General features: G+C 41.3%; 2 protein-coding genes and 1 long non-coding RNA gene across 9 annotated transcripts in view; 1 reads left to right on the top strand and 2 right to left on the bottom strand.

The window, feature by feature from the left end:
- ACOX2 (acyl-CoA oxidase 2) overlaps nucleotides 1-3,021 on the top strand; it is a 35,656-nt gene extending 32,635 nt beyond the window's left edge. For all 4 annotated transcript variants that reach the window (XM_082412225.1, XM_082412224.1, XM_082412226.1 and 1 more), the window contains one exon: nucleotides 2,672-3,021. In XM_082412225.1, the coding sequence (XP_082268351.1) occupies nucleotides 2,672-2,699 (28 nt within the window). In that variant the 3' untranslated portion in view covers nucleotides 2,700-3,021. The remainder of the gene's footprint in view (nucleotides 1-2,671) is intronic.
- The window catches only part of LOC309637552, a 398,176-nt gene that overhangs the window by 376,327 nt on the left and 3,977 nt on the right, over nucleotides 1-17,872 (bottom strand). The window lies entirely within an intron of this gene.
- On the bottom strand, nucleotides 5,479-16,733 carry KCTD6 (potassium channel tetramerization domain containing 6). Of its 4 annotated transcripts, none has more exons than XM_082412384.1 (3): nucleotides 15,657-16,733; nucleotides 8,140-8,209; nucleotides 5,479-6,889 (listed from the first exon to the last, which is right to left on the bottom strand). In XM_082412384.1, exons 2-3 carry the CDS (start codon nucleotides 8,164-8,166, stop codon nucleotides 6,203-6,205), a joined length of 714 nt encoding a protein of 237 aa, XP_082268510.1. In that variant the 5' UTR covers nucleotides 8,167-8,209; nucleotides 15,657-16,733; the 3' UTR covers nucleotides 5,479-6,202. The 4 variants fall into 4 exon arrangements, with proteins under 4 accessions (XP_082268510.1, XP_082268513.1, XP_082268512.1 ...); XM_082412387.1 differs by lacking the exon at nucleotides 15,657-16,733 and adding an exon at nucleotides 15,256-15,475; XM_082412386.1 differs by lacking the exon at nucleotides 15,657-16,733 and adding an exon at nucleotides 12,771-12,789.

The raw sequence follows: 17,872 nt of genomic DNA, 5'->3' as shown, positions 1-17,872 counted from the left end.
CGAGGAACAAAATCCCAGGGACAAAGAAGCCTGCTGCACTGCCATCAGTATCCCAGGAAAGCCAAATAAATGACAATTACAAGGGTTATGGCAAAAAGATCCCCAGCTGTCCCAGGAGAGAACACCAGAACTCATTAACAGAAGAAGGGGAAGGGCTCATAAAATCCTAACAGTCTACAGCCAGCGTCCCAGACTCTCTGCTATGGGCCTCATTGGGAAACATTATGAATATCAATGGCTACATTAACTGGATTAGAGAAATAAACCCTGTATTTAGAATTTGGGGAACCAACATTTACTAGCAGATTTGATACAGATGATCAAAACAAAGACACTCTACAGCTACACAACAGGTTATTTTAAGTTCTATAATGCAGATATGTAATTCAGATGATGAAGTCTAGTTCTTTACCTCTTCAGTCAAATTTCAGAAAAGGTGTCTTAACACCTCATCAGATTGGCATCTCTCAGGCTTTCGTTCACACTTAACATGGTGTTAGACTTGCTCTTAAAATTCTGCATCCTGTCATACCTCATAGCTTAATTTAACACGGTTATCTAAAGTTGCAACACAACGTTACCCCCAAGATGGTTGTCGGCTAGAAGGCCAATCCCTGTCTCCAGGAAGGCATCCTTTTAACTCAACAAGGAAAGATAAAGAACTTACCTAAAGAAGGTACAATACATGTACTGCTTAGTACAGTTAAGCTACTTCTAGTGTGTTATTTTTTCGAATGATTAGATCTCTCTACTTTCTAACATTTAAATCCTGGCATAGAACTACAGCAATCCTGTCACTCCAGATTAGCCCCTGTGGTCTAAAGAAACACACATGCCCTTTGGTACTCAAGAGAAAAACCTACCCTGCCTTAACACCTGTCAGGAAACACTGACGTATCTAGCTCAAACCTGCTTTACTAGCAACACAAGGAAACATGCCAGTTCTCCTGATTCCTCATATTCACCAAAGAACACAGGGGCTTTCTTGTCTTTTACTTGTTTCTACTCTTCATCTTGAAAGAATTTAATCTGGACACTATATGAGGGCAGGCTTGTCTAGATGCAGGGCATGACTGACCCACAGCACCAGCAGACTTGGTAGGATGGCGATGCACGCCATCCCATTCACTCCTCCCTATCTCCTGCCACGTGACTGTGAACGAGGGTGGAGTTTTCATCTTCCCAACTCCAGGGTCTATCACAGAGTAGATACTTCGCATTTACGGAGTAAATGAACATGGTTCCGTGACCTACGCAGCGGGACAAGGACCCTGCTGCATACCCAATGCTGCACACTTTCGCCACCCTAGCTTACGTTACCTCGCAAAAAAGGTGGCAGGTACAGCAACGTGGCTCTTTCATGCACAGCGATTTTAAGAATGTGAGATTATAAGTGACCTTGAAGAATGTTTCCAGTTAGTGAAAACGACACTTGGTTGACAACTGATACATGGCTCCCTAATCTTACATTTCTGGCTCCTCTAGGCACCACCAAAATAGCCCTTTTAAAGTGTATTTTCTAATCTGCTGTAGGTAATTTTGAAACTGCAGTTGGAGACATTTTTCCTCACTTGCACTAGCAGAGAAAGGAACACTACAGGTATTTCAAATAAATTAAAACAAAAGCTACTTTGAAACATGCCTTGTAGACGCAGAAGTACAAACAGGAATTTATTTCACTGACATTTCTACCAAAAGAAAAGTGCTATGCTGTGTTGAATGTCTTAGAATTATATGAGTCTCTCCTGTCTGGGGCAGGTTAAGTGCTGAGCTTTATTCCCAGACAGGATGATGCACTCCCATGGTTTACTCTCGCTATGGCGTTCTGCCTTTTGGCTTTTTTCCTGATTTGGATGCTATTTCACGACAGTTTCTCCGAAATGAACTGCAAAAGACTGTTCCTGTTCCCCACGTGAACTCCTATCTAAGTGATTCCCTATAGATGTAAGCAGTGAAAGAACCACTGGGGATAATTTCAAAATAAGAATCCTATTTCCCCCCAATTATTCTATTGCAGAAATTTATTCAAGTAGTTGCCAGATGCGTTAAACACATCTACTGATCCATGCATTCATTCAATCATTCAACAAATATTTATTGAGCATATGATGTATGCCAGAAACTATTCTAGGTACTGAGGACACAGGAGAACAAAAGATAGACCCTGTCGTCAAAGAGCTTACAGTTTTAACTGAGGCAGGCAAAAAAGTAAACAAGTAAATATTATAAAAGATGAGGGTAGATCTGTGAAGAAAAGAAATCAAGACATCACAATAGAGAATAATGGGGATAGCCAATTCTGACATAGACTATTGCTTACCTGATTTCACCTTCTGGTTCCTTGCTTTGTGGTTAACATGTTCAATTTCAAAGAGCCTCAAAGAGTCAAGCCTTTTATTTGCATTAAATCCCAAAAGCAAATGATAGCTGTGTTTTTTTAATTGGCCACCTGCATCCACAATTTAAAATCTGCATGAGAAAAGGAAGGATGCCCTTTGGAAAAAATGTTTCCCCATACGTTCACACAAAATGAATTTTAAAAATAAATTTAAAAATTAAGAACCTTATGTAATGTTACTTTTTTGAAACTAAAAAACTTAATTTGAAAGTAAAAGTCATTAATACTGGCAGAAATAGTCTGTCTTAACAATGCACTTTTTTCTACAAACAGGGGAACCCTGCCTATGAGAAATATATAAGACCACTATTACAAGGCTGGAGATCCAGGCTATGAAATAATCAACAGCGTTCAAGAGGCACCACCACGTGGTAATGGTACTATGGCATATGCATCATTAAAATCTACAACTACATATGTATGTATTTTTTAAAAAGAATCATTATCTTCCAGAGACACAGACTGAAGTGGATGAAATATCTGTGATTTATTTCAAAATAATCCATGGGAAGAAAAAGGGGGAATGAATCATTGTTGAAGCTACTCAATGCGTGTGTGGGTGTTTACATTATTCTACTTCCGAATATGTTTGAAATTTCCCACAATAAAAAAAAGTAGCACTATCCATTTGCAGCTTCTATTTTGTTAAATGCCAGGGTTTTGCTTTAGATCTAGCAAAAGCCAATAGACTCATTAGTTATCACTTGTGTCCTTATAGCACACATTTATTTATCCCAGGGCTTAGAAGAACACATATATACACACACACATGCACACAAACAATCCTCTTCTAAAAGTGCCTACACTTGGTATAATCTAAATAAAATGTAGATCACCGCACACCAATCAGAATGGCTGTCATTAAAAAGGTAATAAATAACAAGTATTGGCAAGGATATGGAGAAAAGGAAACACTTGTGCACTGCTGCAGGGAATGTAAGTTGGTGCCGCCTCTATGGAAAACAGTATGGAGGTTCCTCAAAAAATTAAAAATAGAACTATGATACAATCCAGCAATTCCACTTCTGGGTATTTACCCAAAGAAAACAAAAACACTAATTTGAAAAGATACATGTACCTCTACATTCACTGCAGCACTATTTACAACAGCCAAGATCTGGAAGCAACCTAAGTGTCCAACAACACATGAATGGCTAAAGAAACTGTGGTGTATATAAACAAAGGAATATTACTCAGCCATAAAAAAGAATGAGATTGTGCCATTTGCAACAACATGAATGGACCTAGAGGGTACTGGCTAAGTAAAATAAATCCAACACAAAGACAAATACCATATGATTTCACTTACATGTAGAATCTAAAAAACAAAACAAATGAGCAAACAAAACAAAACAGAAACAGACTCATAGATACAGTGGTGGTTGGCGGAGTGGGGGATGGGAGGTAGGTGAAAGGGATTAAAAGGTACAAACTTTCAGTTATAAAATAAGCAAGCCACGGGATGTAATGTACAGCACAGGGAGTATAGTCAATAATAGTGTGATAACTTTGTATGGTGACAGATGGTTACCAGACTTATAGTGATCAATTCGTAATGTATATAAATGTCAAATCACTATGTTGTACACCTGAAACCAATACAATATTGTGCGTCAACTATACTTCAATTAAAAAAATGAAAAGGAAAAAAATAGAGCCCTAGGAATACAACATAAATGTTTAAAAAATTAACTCTTCCACAGTAAAAATGATTTAAAGTTTCATAAAAGACATAATTGTCTCAAATTACCCAAATATAACCAACCTACATTTTTCACATCATTTTCAACTGCCCAAGTATATAAAACACTCAAAATTAAATACCATCAAACAAATTAAATTGCAAAAAATCTCAGCAGGCTACTTTTCCTAATTTACTCATATAAATAATCATTTAATTGTTAATAATTTATAAATCTGAGAAAATTTACCAAAAGCAAACTTATCTCCAGTAATCTGGACAAGGAAGAGACCTCACAGATGTTTAACTCTTAAAACCTTGGAACAACTATTTATTCCCATTTCCATACCTGTTTTCAACCCAAATAATTTCATCTTTCATTCACCTCAGCTAACTCAACAACACATAACTGGCTGGGCTGTTCCTTTTCTTGTTTCTTTTTTAGGTAACCACTAATCAATTTGAAGGAGACAATTTTCTAAAAAGATAACCTCATACTGAGTACATTTACTGAAACCACAGCAACCTACCAATAACATTAAGGGATTTTTAGTTTGAAGATGGTAAAAATGGGGTAGTTACAGGTTTCTGGATATTGGTCATTTGTCAAATCTTAAGTTTTCAGAGAGACGTGGGCAAAAATGGATGTAAGTAAATGTTCTCATCCTCCTTTGAAAGAGAGAATTTCAGAATCTTCTCAGAGGAGAAAAGGAGTGAGCTTCCCCGGGGCATACAGCCTCAGGACTCTACTCCTCCCTTAGACAACAGGGAAGAAATTTCTGAACTTTCTTTTAAAAGGTGTTCTAGCAAACTAGGAAGTTTCACTATAGTTAACATAATCCTTCCAGTAACTTCCAAGAAACAGAATCAAATGAACTATGCAAAATAAGACTACAGTAAAATTTTAAAAAGTACATAATATTTCCAACTGTTCTAGATCCTTCATTCACTGCAGTTTTCTTCTCCTCAGAAATTTAACCTTAATAACAAAATACATTTGTGGGTCACCATAATATATGAGAATAAAATGGCTAAAGAGTCGGTTTGTCCCTGTGCTCGATACAAAGCTAGAATGAGGGTCATGGAGCAATGACAACTGGTGGCTTACTGAAGAAAAATCTATAATCTTCAAAATAAGTCCTATTGGAAAAAAATTTGTCAAACTGTACGTTCACTGTCCAGATATGCACTCTTTTAGACAAAACTAATAATGCCATCAATTCCCTGCTTCAACAGCATAGTAGAATTCTATAAACCGCATCCTAAAGTTCCACTGAGTCCTCCTGAATCAAATACAAATGTGCTATAGGCAGCATTTATTGGGACATAAAACAATGCATATTTTAGACAAGGAATATGATTTTCCCCCTTAACTGACGATAATCAATAAATACAAACCTAATTTTCATATTTCATTTATTTATTTATTTATTTTTTCTGGTAGACAGTACATTTGGGAATTATACTGCACCAGGCATAAGAAGTAAGATTTCTATCACAGGGACATTTTGTATTCAGAAGCCAATATAAATATTTCTAGTCAGACATTTCCATGGCTACAGATATTTGGTTGCTTGATTTATATGCATAGAAAGAAACAGTTGTCGTAACTGTAAAAAGCAGTACTTAACAAGTACTTTTAAATGATTGGAACAGTTTTCCTTTAATATTATAATACTGCTTATTGGTTTGAAAACTAGGTCACCCTACATGATGTTTTGATTTTTCCCAAAGGCATCATGAGTACTCTGTTTATTCTTTCATTCCTGCGTTTTTAGCCTTCTAGTTGAGTTAGGGACTATTTAATCAGAAATCATTTTAGCACTGTAATAAAAAAAGCTCTGTTAAGGGTAGATTATATACCATCATGATTTTCAGACTTCTTTTTATAAAAAAGGTATCTGGAGGCTCTGAACAGGCACATGCATACTCAGGGTGAAGGGAGCAAAACACAGAGGAGTCCTGCTAAAGCACAAAACTTCCTTCGGGTCCCCAGTGCCTTCAAATAAATACAAATATTAAAAAAAAAAAATCTCACACTGTGATTTAAAAAAAAAAAAAAAAATCAGCCTCTTGGATCTCCTGGAGAGCCCACTTCCAGGAACTTCTCCCAGTGCTGGAGGTCAGTCATCTGTCTTCCGGGCCAGCCTGCAGAAGGTCCAGTTGTGCTCCACTGTGTTCTCGTTGGCCCGCTCACTCATGTGATGCACTCGGGTGTTTCGGATTGTGAAACCTTGTTTTGTAATGTATTCCATCAGGTGGACTCGGAGGGAAACTTCCTGGTGATAATCACAGGGTCCAAAAGTAAAGGAAACCTGGCAATCTCTGGTGTCCATCATGTGCTTATTCCACTTTGTAAAATAGTTTGATATGCCTTCTAGTAAGGAATGGACCTTGGTGGTGATGGTTAATTGGGTTATGATGACAGCTACTGGATTGGAGTACTTAGAAAGCTTCCGAGTACTAGATAACTCCACAACTTCTTCAAAAGTATCCACAGGATACAAAGGCTTGGGGTCATTGAGACACTGAATCAAGGGCTCAATCTGATAAAAATCTGCTTCTTTCCGAAGCAGATCAAATTCCTTAAAATCCAGGGGTAAGGTCAACTCTGAAGTTCTCAAGAAGTTGAGGACATATCGGAAAAGAGGTCCATCTCGATCAATGAAGTAATTGCCTTGAGGGTCTCGAGCTGTGGGGAAGTCCCCCCCAAACATAGCTCCAAGCATGGAATCCGGGTAACGCGTCAATGTGGTGAGAGACGTTGTGTACAAGTGTCCACCTACATTTAACGTGACTGGGTCAGTCATCTGAAATTTTTTAAAAAATGATCAGTCATCTGAAACTTTTTTAAATCCTAACTTTGACAAATTAAGAAAATCAGTGGTAACAAGCAAAGCAAAAGATTCAGGCTACAACACATCTAGCAATCCACTGATGCAAAATATAGCTTTACTTTCAGTGAGAAACCCACCCGGATGAAGGGATCTAACATTTGCTTTCAAAAGAGAAAAGGGATACGTCCAATTCTTCAAAGCCTTACACTAAAAAAGGAGGACATGGCTTCCAAAGCCACTTTATTTCAGGCCCAGTATCTAGAGAGAAGTTTTCAGGTCAGAGTATATTATGGGAGGAGAAAGGCCAAACTAAAATATACTCATTTAAGTTTTTTTCAGATTTAAAAAAAAAAAAAAAACTTTCATTTTTCTTAACTCAATTTAACATAAAATAGAATAAAAAATGATTTGATAACATAAAACATCTACTTTCAATATTTCTTTTGTCTTTTCCCCCTCAAAAAGAGGGGGAAAAACCATGAAATTTATTTTAAAAATAAAAATTTGTGTAGAACTAATCTTCCTAACTTTTTCATGGAAATAGCAGTATCAAATACTAAGTTAAAATACACAGTTTGGTCAACACAATCTCATATACCCAATGGATAATAGCAGCTTTCAAATTTCATAATCTGATAGTATATTCACTTTTGTAATATTAATGTTGCAATCTGGCCTTTAATTTTGAAAAGCAAGCTTCTCTAAATAATACATATCTTTGGTTTTTAAAATCATATTTAAGAAATAAAATAAGACAGATAAAGACAGGTACCATACAAATAAAATATTTCTTACCAAAGGAAAAGAAAAATAGGAAGACACATGCACATGCGAAATAAAGTTCTAGTGGGAGAAGTGGCACCTTCTCAACCGTACACCTCCCCAACCACAAGAAAATGTCCTCTCTACCCATTACCTACTAGACATTTAACAGTCACTACTCTATGATGGAAGAGTTTTAAGGGCAACATACTTTAAAGACCAAAAAAATAAATGATTATAAAAAGTTACATAGAGAGTCCATGTTGAGCTTGCTTACCTAAAAACACCAAACAAAGTTAAAACACCCAAAAAATACATCTAAACTAATGGGGGGGGGGGTTGCACCATTGATAATTTTCATTCTTATGAGATGTATTATACCTAAGAATACATAAGAGGCAGGGAAAGACACACAAAAATAATTTGCCAGCCTTCAAAATGCATCTGCAAAAGCCTCTCACCATATAGCCCCAGTCTCCATTATCCATCTGCTCCAGTGCTGCGTCTCGGGGAGCCCAGGTTCCAGGGAAACTTGGGGAAGAGAAAAAGACATGTGACAGTGCATGTAACTATGAAAACAGAATAGAAAAGCTTTCTCACCCAACAGAGTAGGTCAAACACCAGAAAACTACTCATCTTGGCTCAACTAAAACCTGCTACAAGGCAAAGATCTGGGGAGGAAAGGATTCCTCTAAGGCCTTCTATGGGTCCCCAAGAGACTGGCAAATCTTTACAGAGAAAGAGTTATCCCATACTTAGAGAAGAAGGTAGAGCCTAGTGAGTAAACCAGTCATTCAAACTCTACCTACCTTCTCTGAGAATTCAATTTTTAGAATTCCTACAGGAGAACACTACGATTACCTCTACAACCTTATCCTGGTACAAGCCTGTGATGATCCTTATCAAAAAGGTTAAGAGAAAGAGAGAAAGGGAAAACTTTTTCATCAGCATTTCAGCTATATAAACTAAACACCTTAGCAAAAGCATTAAAAACCATAAACCTCCAAGACACCGGTATCTCTTTCCAGGAGAAATATGTCAGAATGGCAGCTCTTTTGTAAAATAGAAAAACTAATTATACTTTTAATAACGATACATTTCATTTTGTACAATAATCAAAACAAATAGAAAACAGTTAAATGCCAAACCATTAAAGCACAACGGGGGGCAAAAAGAACCTTACAAATCTGAGAGTCAGTCAGCTGGCACTTACAGAGAGCCAGCCTGAAGACACTGATACACACCTAGATACTAATGATGCCAGTTTGAATTTACTTTTATCTAGAATTCAAAAGCACTTTAACAGTTTCCCAGCTACTGAATTGCTTTAGTCAGTTCTCCCTCACACACATCATTCCCCAAATCACCCGGCAAAGCAAACTCCAGAGCAAATTTCAAAAGCTTTGGCAAGAGACAGTAAGAAACATGGAGTTATCGGTATTTATCCAGGAAAAGCACTGTTTTGTTTGTTTGTTTGTTTTTTGTTAACGTGGTCTTTGCACAGATTCACTTTCCCCACTTTTACAGGAATCTGGCACACTAATTCCCAGAACAGGCCCTGGCTACAGAAGATCACAAAGGCTCTTTCTCAAAAGGTCACTCAGGCATGTAGAGAACATTTGCATAGCACAGCAGGGGCTGAAATCAGAGCCTGAAGCATCTATTTCTCTACCTTGCAAATTCTTCAAAGCAAACAAGCTAAAATGTGGACCAGACAACGTGGGTTCAGTTTTTATTCTCCACACTCAGCAGTTGGATATAGATAGGTCTCCACGTGGTACAGGGTGAGAAATGGAACAAATGTCAAATTCAGGGCTGTTGTGACAACCTTTCATTCCTCTGACTTGCTTCATAAACAGTATTTGAAGTAACAGAACCCAGAAACACGTTTTACCAATTTGTATTACGAGCACCTGATTGAGTTACTGATCCAACAGACAGATCAGTAGATCAGCAACTGAGCGATTTAAAAGGCCAGTCATCCAAAAGTTCTGGTAAGATGCCCATCTTTGGCATTTTCCCATCACCTGAAGTATTCGTTACTGACAGCCTCAAAAATAATTCAGTCAACCAACATTTACTGGAGAGTAGAGCGAGGAAAGGTATGGTCCTTGCCCTCGTGGAGCTTTCAATCCATGAAGAAAGGCAACATGCAGCAACTGAAGTACAGAATAAAATTCAAAAGTACTATATAAGGGCTTCCCTGGTGGTGCAGCGCTTAAGAATCCACCTGCCAATGCAGGGGACACGGGTTCAAGACCTGGTCCGGGAAGATCCCACATGCCGTGGAGCAGCTAGGCCCGTGAGCCACAACTACGGAGCCTGTGCTCTAGAGCCTGTGCTCCACAACAAGAGAAGCCACCGCAATGAGAAGCTCGCGCACCGCAACGAAGAGTAGCCCCTGCTTGCCTCAACTAGAGAAAGCGCACGTGCAGCAACGAAGACCCAACCCAGCCAAAAATGAAAACAAACAAACAAACAAAAAGTACTATATAATAGATGGCCTGGCAGAGACCTGAGCGAAGGAAGACGCAGAACCATTCCAAACGTGAAAATGGAGGACTTCCGGGAAGAGCTTACTCAGTGGAGCTCTGCAGGCATATTAGGACAACCTGAAAAGTGATTCTAGAATAAAGAAACAATTTAAGTAATGGGCGGGCGCGGGGGGGGGGGGGAGTGTCCCCCCAACATTCCCGATACAGTAGCAGAGCGTGAATAACTATCCCCCTTTTAGAGATGCAAAAGAGAGAACTGGCAGATTAAGAGACTTGCTCAAGTCCCCACAGCTAGAAAGTAACTAACAACTGAACAAGAGCTTGGGTTTCCTGACTCCTAGTCCAGATCTTTCCATAAAATCCCTCCTCGGATAGAAACTGAAAGAATAGAATCCAAGAAATGAGAAATCGAAAGGATTAACTTAAAACACCCCTACAGCCATCTATTAACCCTATCCACCTAGTAGGGATTTATTTACAAATTTAACAGTAACTCAAAGTGAGCAATCATAATGGGTTTGTAAAAATTCCCCTGAAGCAAAATAGCAAGAACCTACTCACTAGTGTAATTGAAGGCTGCTATCCTCTGTCTTTTCTTTTTTTTCTTTAACTTATTTATTTTATTTATTTTATTTTTGTCTGCATCGGGTCTTCATTGCTGTGTGTGGGCTTTCTCTCTAGTTGCGGTGAATGGGGGCTACTCTTTGTTGTGGTGCGCGGGCTTCTCATTGCAGTGGCTTCTCCTGTTGCGGAGCACGGGCTCCAGGCGCGCAGGCTCAGTAGTTGTGGCTTGCGGGCTCTAGAGCTCAAGCTCAGTAGTTGTGGTGCACGGGCTTAACTGTTCCGCAGCATGTGGGATCTTCCCAGACCACAGCTCGAACCCATGTCTCCTGCATTGGCAGGCAGAATCTTAACCACTGCGCCACCAGGGAAGCCCTGTTCTCTGTCTTAAGTGAAGTAAAGAACTCCACTCCATGAATATCCGAATGGTAAGAAATGGGAGACCAAAGACAAGTAAAAAAACAGACATCATCAAAGTTACAGCTGTTATGCAAGGACTGTCCACTATTAATCCTTTTTTTTTTCTTTTTTACTGCTGAATCAAAACAAGATAACTTTTTGAGCAAACACACACACATACAATTAGATGATGCCCCTGAACCTGTTCCACAGCAAAAGCCAAGGTTCTGTTCCAGTACAAAGATGTAATAAAACCTCAAACTTAATAATTCAGGAAAGCAATTATGGGAATCTATATAAGCCCATGTTTCTTAAAAAGTACCCAAAAGCCTCCCGTCATTTGTGTGTAAGATACATCAAAATAAAATGAAGTTACTATTAGTCACTTCCAATAACAACTACTAAACTATCCCCCCAAATCAAAACGTTCACTAAAGAGCTCTAAGGGGAAAAAATAGTATTGATTAGTTTAAATTTTATCTCTGCACCTTACTTCTAAACATCCTCTGTGAAGATGCTCAGGTACAGCAAGAAGCAAACCAAAAAAAAGCAAAGAGATTCCTGGTCAACCAATAGCTGGATAATCTGACCTCTGAATTGATGACTATTAGGACCGTCTCAGAGACAATGCAGATGAATGAAATAAAACATAATGCAAAAGAATTTCCGGAATAGCTTCAATTTCTAAGTCATTTTCCAGAGCTGCTAACAATTTGAAAATGATTCATTTGCTTTTCATCTTCTCTCCCTTCTGGCACTCTCCAGTGGAGGGCTTAATGAGAAATTAAAGGACCACAAGACAGGCAGCTAAAGGAAGATCTTGAAATGGGCATCAAATGGGCCTGTTTTACTTGATGAAGACAAAGAAAAATCCAACATTTCAGAAAATTGTCCAGGAATGGGGATTATGAAGGTAACAATGAAAAACATTTTCCTTTAAAGTGACTTTCCTTACTAACAATCATTTTAAACAACAGTGAATGCAGCCAAGCACAAACAATTGTAAAGTTCAAAGAAAGACATCTGACCCTTTAAAATCAGCTCACCTGAAAAGAGCTGACCTTTGGTGCAAATAAAATACATGTGGAAACAACCAGCTGACCGTTCCCAAAGAATGTAAAGCAGTACTGAAAATTATGACTAATGTACAAATTCTGACAGTGTAATGTTAGCAGATAATTACATTAAGGAAAACACACACACACTCAAGAATTTATAAAAGTCTTAAAAGAAATCGCTAAGAATTTTCCACAGTAGCAAATGTGAAAAATGCACAATTCAACAAGTTAATGGCTTAAAGAATAGCATAAGAACACCTGAAAGTCATTCTCCTCACCACTGCAGAACTCAATTACAGGCTTCATGGTTATGATGAACTAATTTAACACAAATATTCTGGGTTTATCATTTCTGCTACAGACTAAGAATTCTCCGGGCTAAAAGTCCTGCTCCTACATAATAACCTATACACTGCAATACACACCTCCAAACTTGAATAAATAATAAAAATGTATAACTACCGCCTTCCCAAAGTTTCCAGGTAGCCCTTTTAAAACGCCTTCCTACTGAAATCTTTGTGTCTGGCATTCAGAAAAGAAGACTCAATAAATTCCACCTATACATACCCTCAGAATTACCTTTGTGCTGAATTTCTCTGTTCTTGAAATGTGGGAGTTTGAAAGTGAAATACTTTTTATAGTAACTAGTTCAGCGACATCTAAAGGAGTCTTTTGGGTTAACATTCACATACAAGGTGGCATAGGTAGCCAGGCGCACAAGGGGAATGTGATTATGGTGTTAGGTTACCCCAACCATAACCACTGCAGAAATGGATTGTTTTGTCCGAAAACTAATCCTTTTGTGGTCTAGGAGAAAGGCGCTCTACGTTGAAAAGTGACTTTAATACTAAAGAGCTGTCACAAACAGTCACAAAACCATAAAATTCCTCTTACCCCCAGTTTCTGTAAAATAAAACAGAATAACAGCACCTTCCCAAAAGTAATTATACCACTTGGGCACAACACAAAGGCAACAACTGGCCTACAGGGTTACAGATCCAGACTAGAATTCTAAAGTCACAGGCAGTCCAGCGCAGAAGAAAGAGAACTGGTCACCAGTGAGGATGTGTATCCCAAGTCGGCTCCATTACTAATTATGAGACTCTGAGTAAATCACTCTTTATGCCCAGCTGCTTCTTGCAGAAAAGAAAATGAGATCATGAATCAAAAAACATTGGTAGGACTTCCCTGGTGGCGCAGTGGTTAAGAATCCACCTGCCAGTGCAGGGGACACGGGTTCGAGACCTGGTCCGGGAAGATCCCACATGCCGCAGAGAACTAAGCCCGTGCGCCGCAACTACTGAGCCTGCGCTCTAGAGCCTGTAAGCCACAACTACTGAGCCCATGTGCCACAACTACTGAAGCCCGTGCGCCTAGAGCCCGTGTTCCGCAACAAGAGAAGCCACCGCAATGAGAAGCCCGCACACCACAAGGCAGAGTAGCCCCTAGGGCTTCCCTGGTGGTGCAGTGGTTGAGAGTCTGCCTGCCAATGCAGGGGACACGGGTTCGAGCCCTGGTCTGGGAAGATCCTACATGCCACAGAGCAACTGGGCCCGTGAGCCACAACTGCTGAGCCTGCGCGTCTGGAGCCTGTGCTCCACAACAAGAGAGGCCGCGACAGTGAGAGGCCCGCGCACCGCGATGAAGAGTGGCCCCCGCTCGCCGCAACTGGAGAAAGCCCTCGCACAGAAACGAAGACCCAACACAGTCAAAAATAAATAAATTAGTTAATTAAATAAATTAAAAAAAAAAAAAAAGAGTAGCCCCCGCTCGCCGCGACTAGAGAAAGCCTGCGCACAGCAGCGAAGACCCAACGCAGCCAAAATAAATAAATATATTTAAAAAAAAACACACTGGTAAACTGACAAGTATCAAACAAATGTGAAAATACCAGTGGCAGTACCATAAATAAAATTTCTGTGGTAAATTGAGAAACTTGAGAGTGTAAACACAAGTAATTTAGAGCATGGGCATGGAGACAGGGCATACATGGAAGAGAAGGCCCCTTAATCTGCTTCCAGTCTCCCCGACACCATCCTCCTTTCCCCCGAGCTCCAGAAGGGAGAACTACAGGTAAAGGGAAGCATCTGGCTTCCACAGAGACCACCAGACATCTGAGCTCTTCATCACAGAAGCAACTTCTCCAAAGCATGACTCAGGATTATCTCCAAGGTAAAACCAATCCAAATAAATATGTGTATTCCATTTTAAACAGACTCCAAATATCAAAATCCAAGACACACTGAGGGATTCATAGAACCCTAGAATTCCTTTATGCAGTAATGCTTTAAAATATGATTTATGAAAATTCAAATCACACAAACCTTAGAAATGGCATCTATGGAGGTCCCTGACCACTCAATCCTTAATATCTACGGTGTTATACAAAATGAAGTATTAGTATGGCCTGATAGTTCTCAGCCAAAGGGCAAGTTCTCTCAACCTGCCAACCATGCAGGTAAAAAGATTTTCCTTTTCCTAGCTACACATCTGTTCATTTGAAAACATCTCAATCTTGGGCTCAGTCCTGTGTTAAATGCTGGCCCCTCCCTTCTTTCCTATCTTGGGATCATTCATGTACCTAGGTATTTGTGACGGCAAGAAAATGAACATGCCAAGGGGAAAGAGTAAGGGACACTTAGGCTACCCCACACATTCTTAGCCAAACCAGGTCACCTCGGGTCTCTTGACCACTCAAACCTCTTCTATCACAAAGCCCTAAAACTGGAATTATCAACTTGTCCTAGAACTGGTATACCTGCAGAAACATAACTTCAGCAGAATATCCAAACAGGATCTCTGTTTCATTTCTCGAGTCCCACCCCCCAGACACAGCCTCCACCACTGACAGCCCGGCAGGTGCTTCAGGGGCTCCCCCTTTCCACGGCCATTTATCACCTCTGACATCCAGCATTAAAAATGCCCTGACACACACAAATCTGAGCATAAAGAACTCAGCTGGAGTCAGTCTCTTTGGGGCGGAAAATCCCCTAAGGCGTAGGCTTTAAATTAAGGCAAACGGTGGCCAATAAGCACCACCCCAAACAATCATTTTCGAGCAAACCTCGAGGTGCTCCCGTCCGGGCCGGGCTTCGCTGTTGCCCGCAGGCGGAGTCCCCCGCCCCGATCCGGCCCCGGCGTGGGACGGGAGACTCTCAGGGCCTGGAAGGGGGCACGCACCCGAGCCTGGAACCCGGGTCCGCCGAACCCGCACGTCCCCACCCCCGCCCGGGCGGGGCCCGGAACCTCCGCCCAAGACCGGCCCCCGGCCGCAGCCAGCCCGCCGCGGGCTTGTGCCAGCCCCGGAGCGCGCCGCCCGGGCTCCCCACGGTCCCTTCAGTGCGGCCCCGCCGCCGCCCGGATTCTCCTCAACCCCGCTCCCCGGGCCGCTCCGCGCGGGCTTCTGCTAGTGCCCGGCCCTCCCGAGCCGGGCCCCCACGCCGTGGGCCCGCCCCTACTACTCACTGCGCTGCGGCAGCTGTGGTGGCCGGTCCGGGAGACGCCGGCGGCCGGAGAACGAGAGCGCGTGGACGAGTGAGCCCGCGCCCGGCGGCGACAGTGGCGGCGGCGGCGGCAGAAGGGACGACTGAGCCCGCGCCCGGAGTTGCGGCTCCTGCCGCCCGGCGCGGGCGGCGCCTTCCCAGCCGAGACGCGGCGCCACGAGCGCAGACGCCCCCTAACGGCGGCGTGGGATGGTGGCCGGAGGGCCAAGCGGCCAGAGCAACTCAATCAGGCGTAGCCTGGGCGCCTAGGTCAGACCGGCTCCGCAGCAGCCCCGAAGCCCCGCCCCGACGCCCCAATCGAGCCCCTGGGGCTCCGCCCAGAATCCGCCCGACGTCCCGCCTCCGCCTGCAGATTGGGATCAGCCCAGACCCCGGCAGTTTTCGCCAAGTTCTCAGGCCTAGGGTCCCCACAGTTGTTTCTCTTGTCATTTCACGAACTCTCAAGGGGCCCCGAGAACTCCCATGTTCCAGGCCTGGAGAGTAAAGCGGTCACCAAGAGGGAGGGGCGTCCTAATGAGAGGAGAAAACAGAAAAGACCCAAGGAAACAGTCAGTAGCCAAAATAATGACGTTATGATTATAAATGTTGGGAGGTACATGAATCAGATGGAGAATAAGGGGAGGGGACCTCTGCTTCAGATACAGTGGCTATGGAAGATCTGGACTCCGGGACTGTGGCCAGAGCACCTCCCGGCCTTGTCTTCTGTGGGATAGGTAGTAAGGTCACCTCTCCAGCCTTGTCGGGGAGTAGTGAAAGGCAGCCAGGTGGGGAGAAGGGCAGAGTGACTTCAGCATAGGAAACGACTAGTGCAAAGGCTCTGAGGCCTGAAGGAGCCGGCCCTAGATGAAGCTGGCGCCGCTACCGCCACGAAGGAAGCCAAGGCTGCAAAGAGTGGGGAACTACCTAAAGTCTCAGAGCTAATTGGTCTCCAAGCATAGACTGTTTCCAAATCCCATTCACTTCCTGCTAACCAGATCTCCAACCCTTTCCAGGTGGGACCAGGTATGTGATGTTGGTATTTGCCATTTCCCCTTCAGCAGGATAACCACTTGCCTTGGAAACTCACCTGTGCTTCATGGCTGCGATTGCGTGAGCTGCCTCTGGGGTTTAACTTTTATCTGCAGGATCATCACAGTCATATCTGATACTTGGTTTTTCTCTGAAAACTCAATACGTTAAATAAATGACATATGCTTCATCAACATAACTGAGTGCTACATTATCATACTCAAAAAGACTAGGTGAGGATACAGGGAAATGTGTGTGAAAATAAGCAGTGCACAAAATGGTATACATGGTATAATCCTGATTTTATTTTTAAAAATGTAAATATACACAGGCAAAATTTTTGAAGGAAATAAACGAAATCACTGATCCTAGTTCTAGGCAGTATGATGGGAATATTAGTGACTTACTACTTCCAAATGTTCTTCTGAATTTTCTATATTTTCTAGAATGCACGGATGCTGAATTTATAATCAGAAAAATACGAGTTTTATTTTTTACGGAAGAAAGGTAATGCTGAAAGTACCCAACACAGATCTCCAGGATTTGGTGCCACTGAAAATCCATAATTGCCCCTGGCTTACTGGTGTCCTTGGAGGAGTCATTTCTCCTCTCGGGGCTTCTATTTCCTCAACTAAAAACTGAGAGGAATTAATTTTGTCAGTGGTTTTCTCAGAACAATTCCTACACATCTCAAAGTTTTTAATACTATTGTAAATTATATTTTCAAATTTGTATTTTATAACCTATTGATGGTTATTGAAATGTAGTTCATATTATATAATAATCTTATATCCAGCAAACTCTTTTTTAGTTCTAATTTAGTTCTAGGAAGTTTACAGGCTTTCTTGAATTTTCTATGTAAGTAGTTATAGAGTCTGTAAGTAATAACATTTGGTATCTTCCTGTCCAGTCTTTATTTCCTTTTCCTTATTTTACTGCACTGACTAAAATCTCCAGCACAATGCTGAGTAACAATGATGATAGTGACATTTTTATCTTGTTCTTGACTGCTTCTAATATGGCACCATTAAATATGGTGTTTGTTGTAGATTTTTGGTAGATACCCTTTATCAAAGTAAGGATGTACCATTCTGCTTTATTATGAATGGGTGTTGAATTTTATCAAATGTGAGATTTTCCCCCCTAATGTAATTAATTACAACCATGGAT

Source organism: Balaenoptera physalus, assembly GCF_965194825.1.
Source record: "Balaenoptera physalus genome assembly, chromosome: 11".
NCBI lineage: Eukaryota > Metazoa > Chordata > Mammalia > Artiodactyla > Balaenopteridae > Balaenoptera > Balaenoptera physalus.
This window is presented reverse-complemented; position numbering and strand designations above follow the sequence as displayed.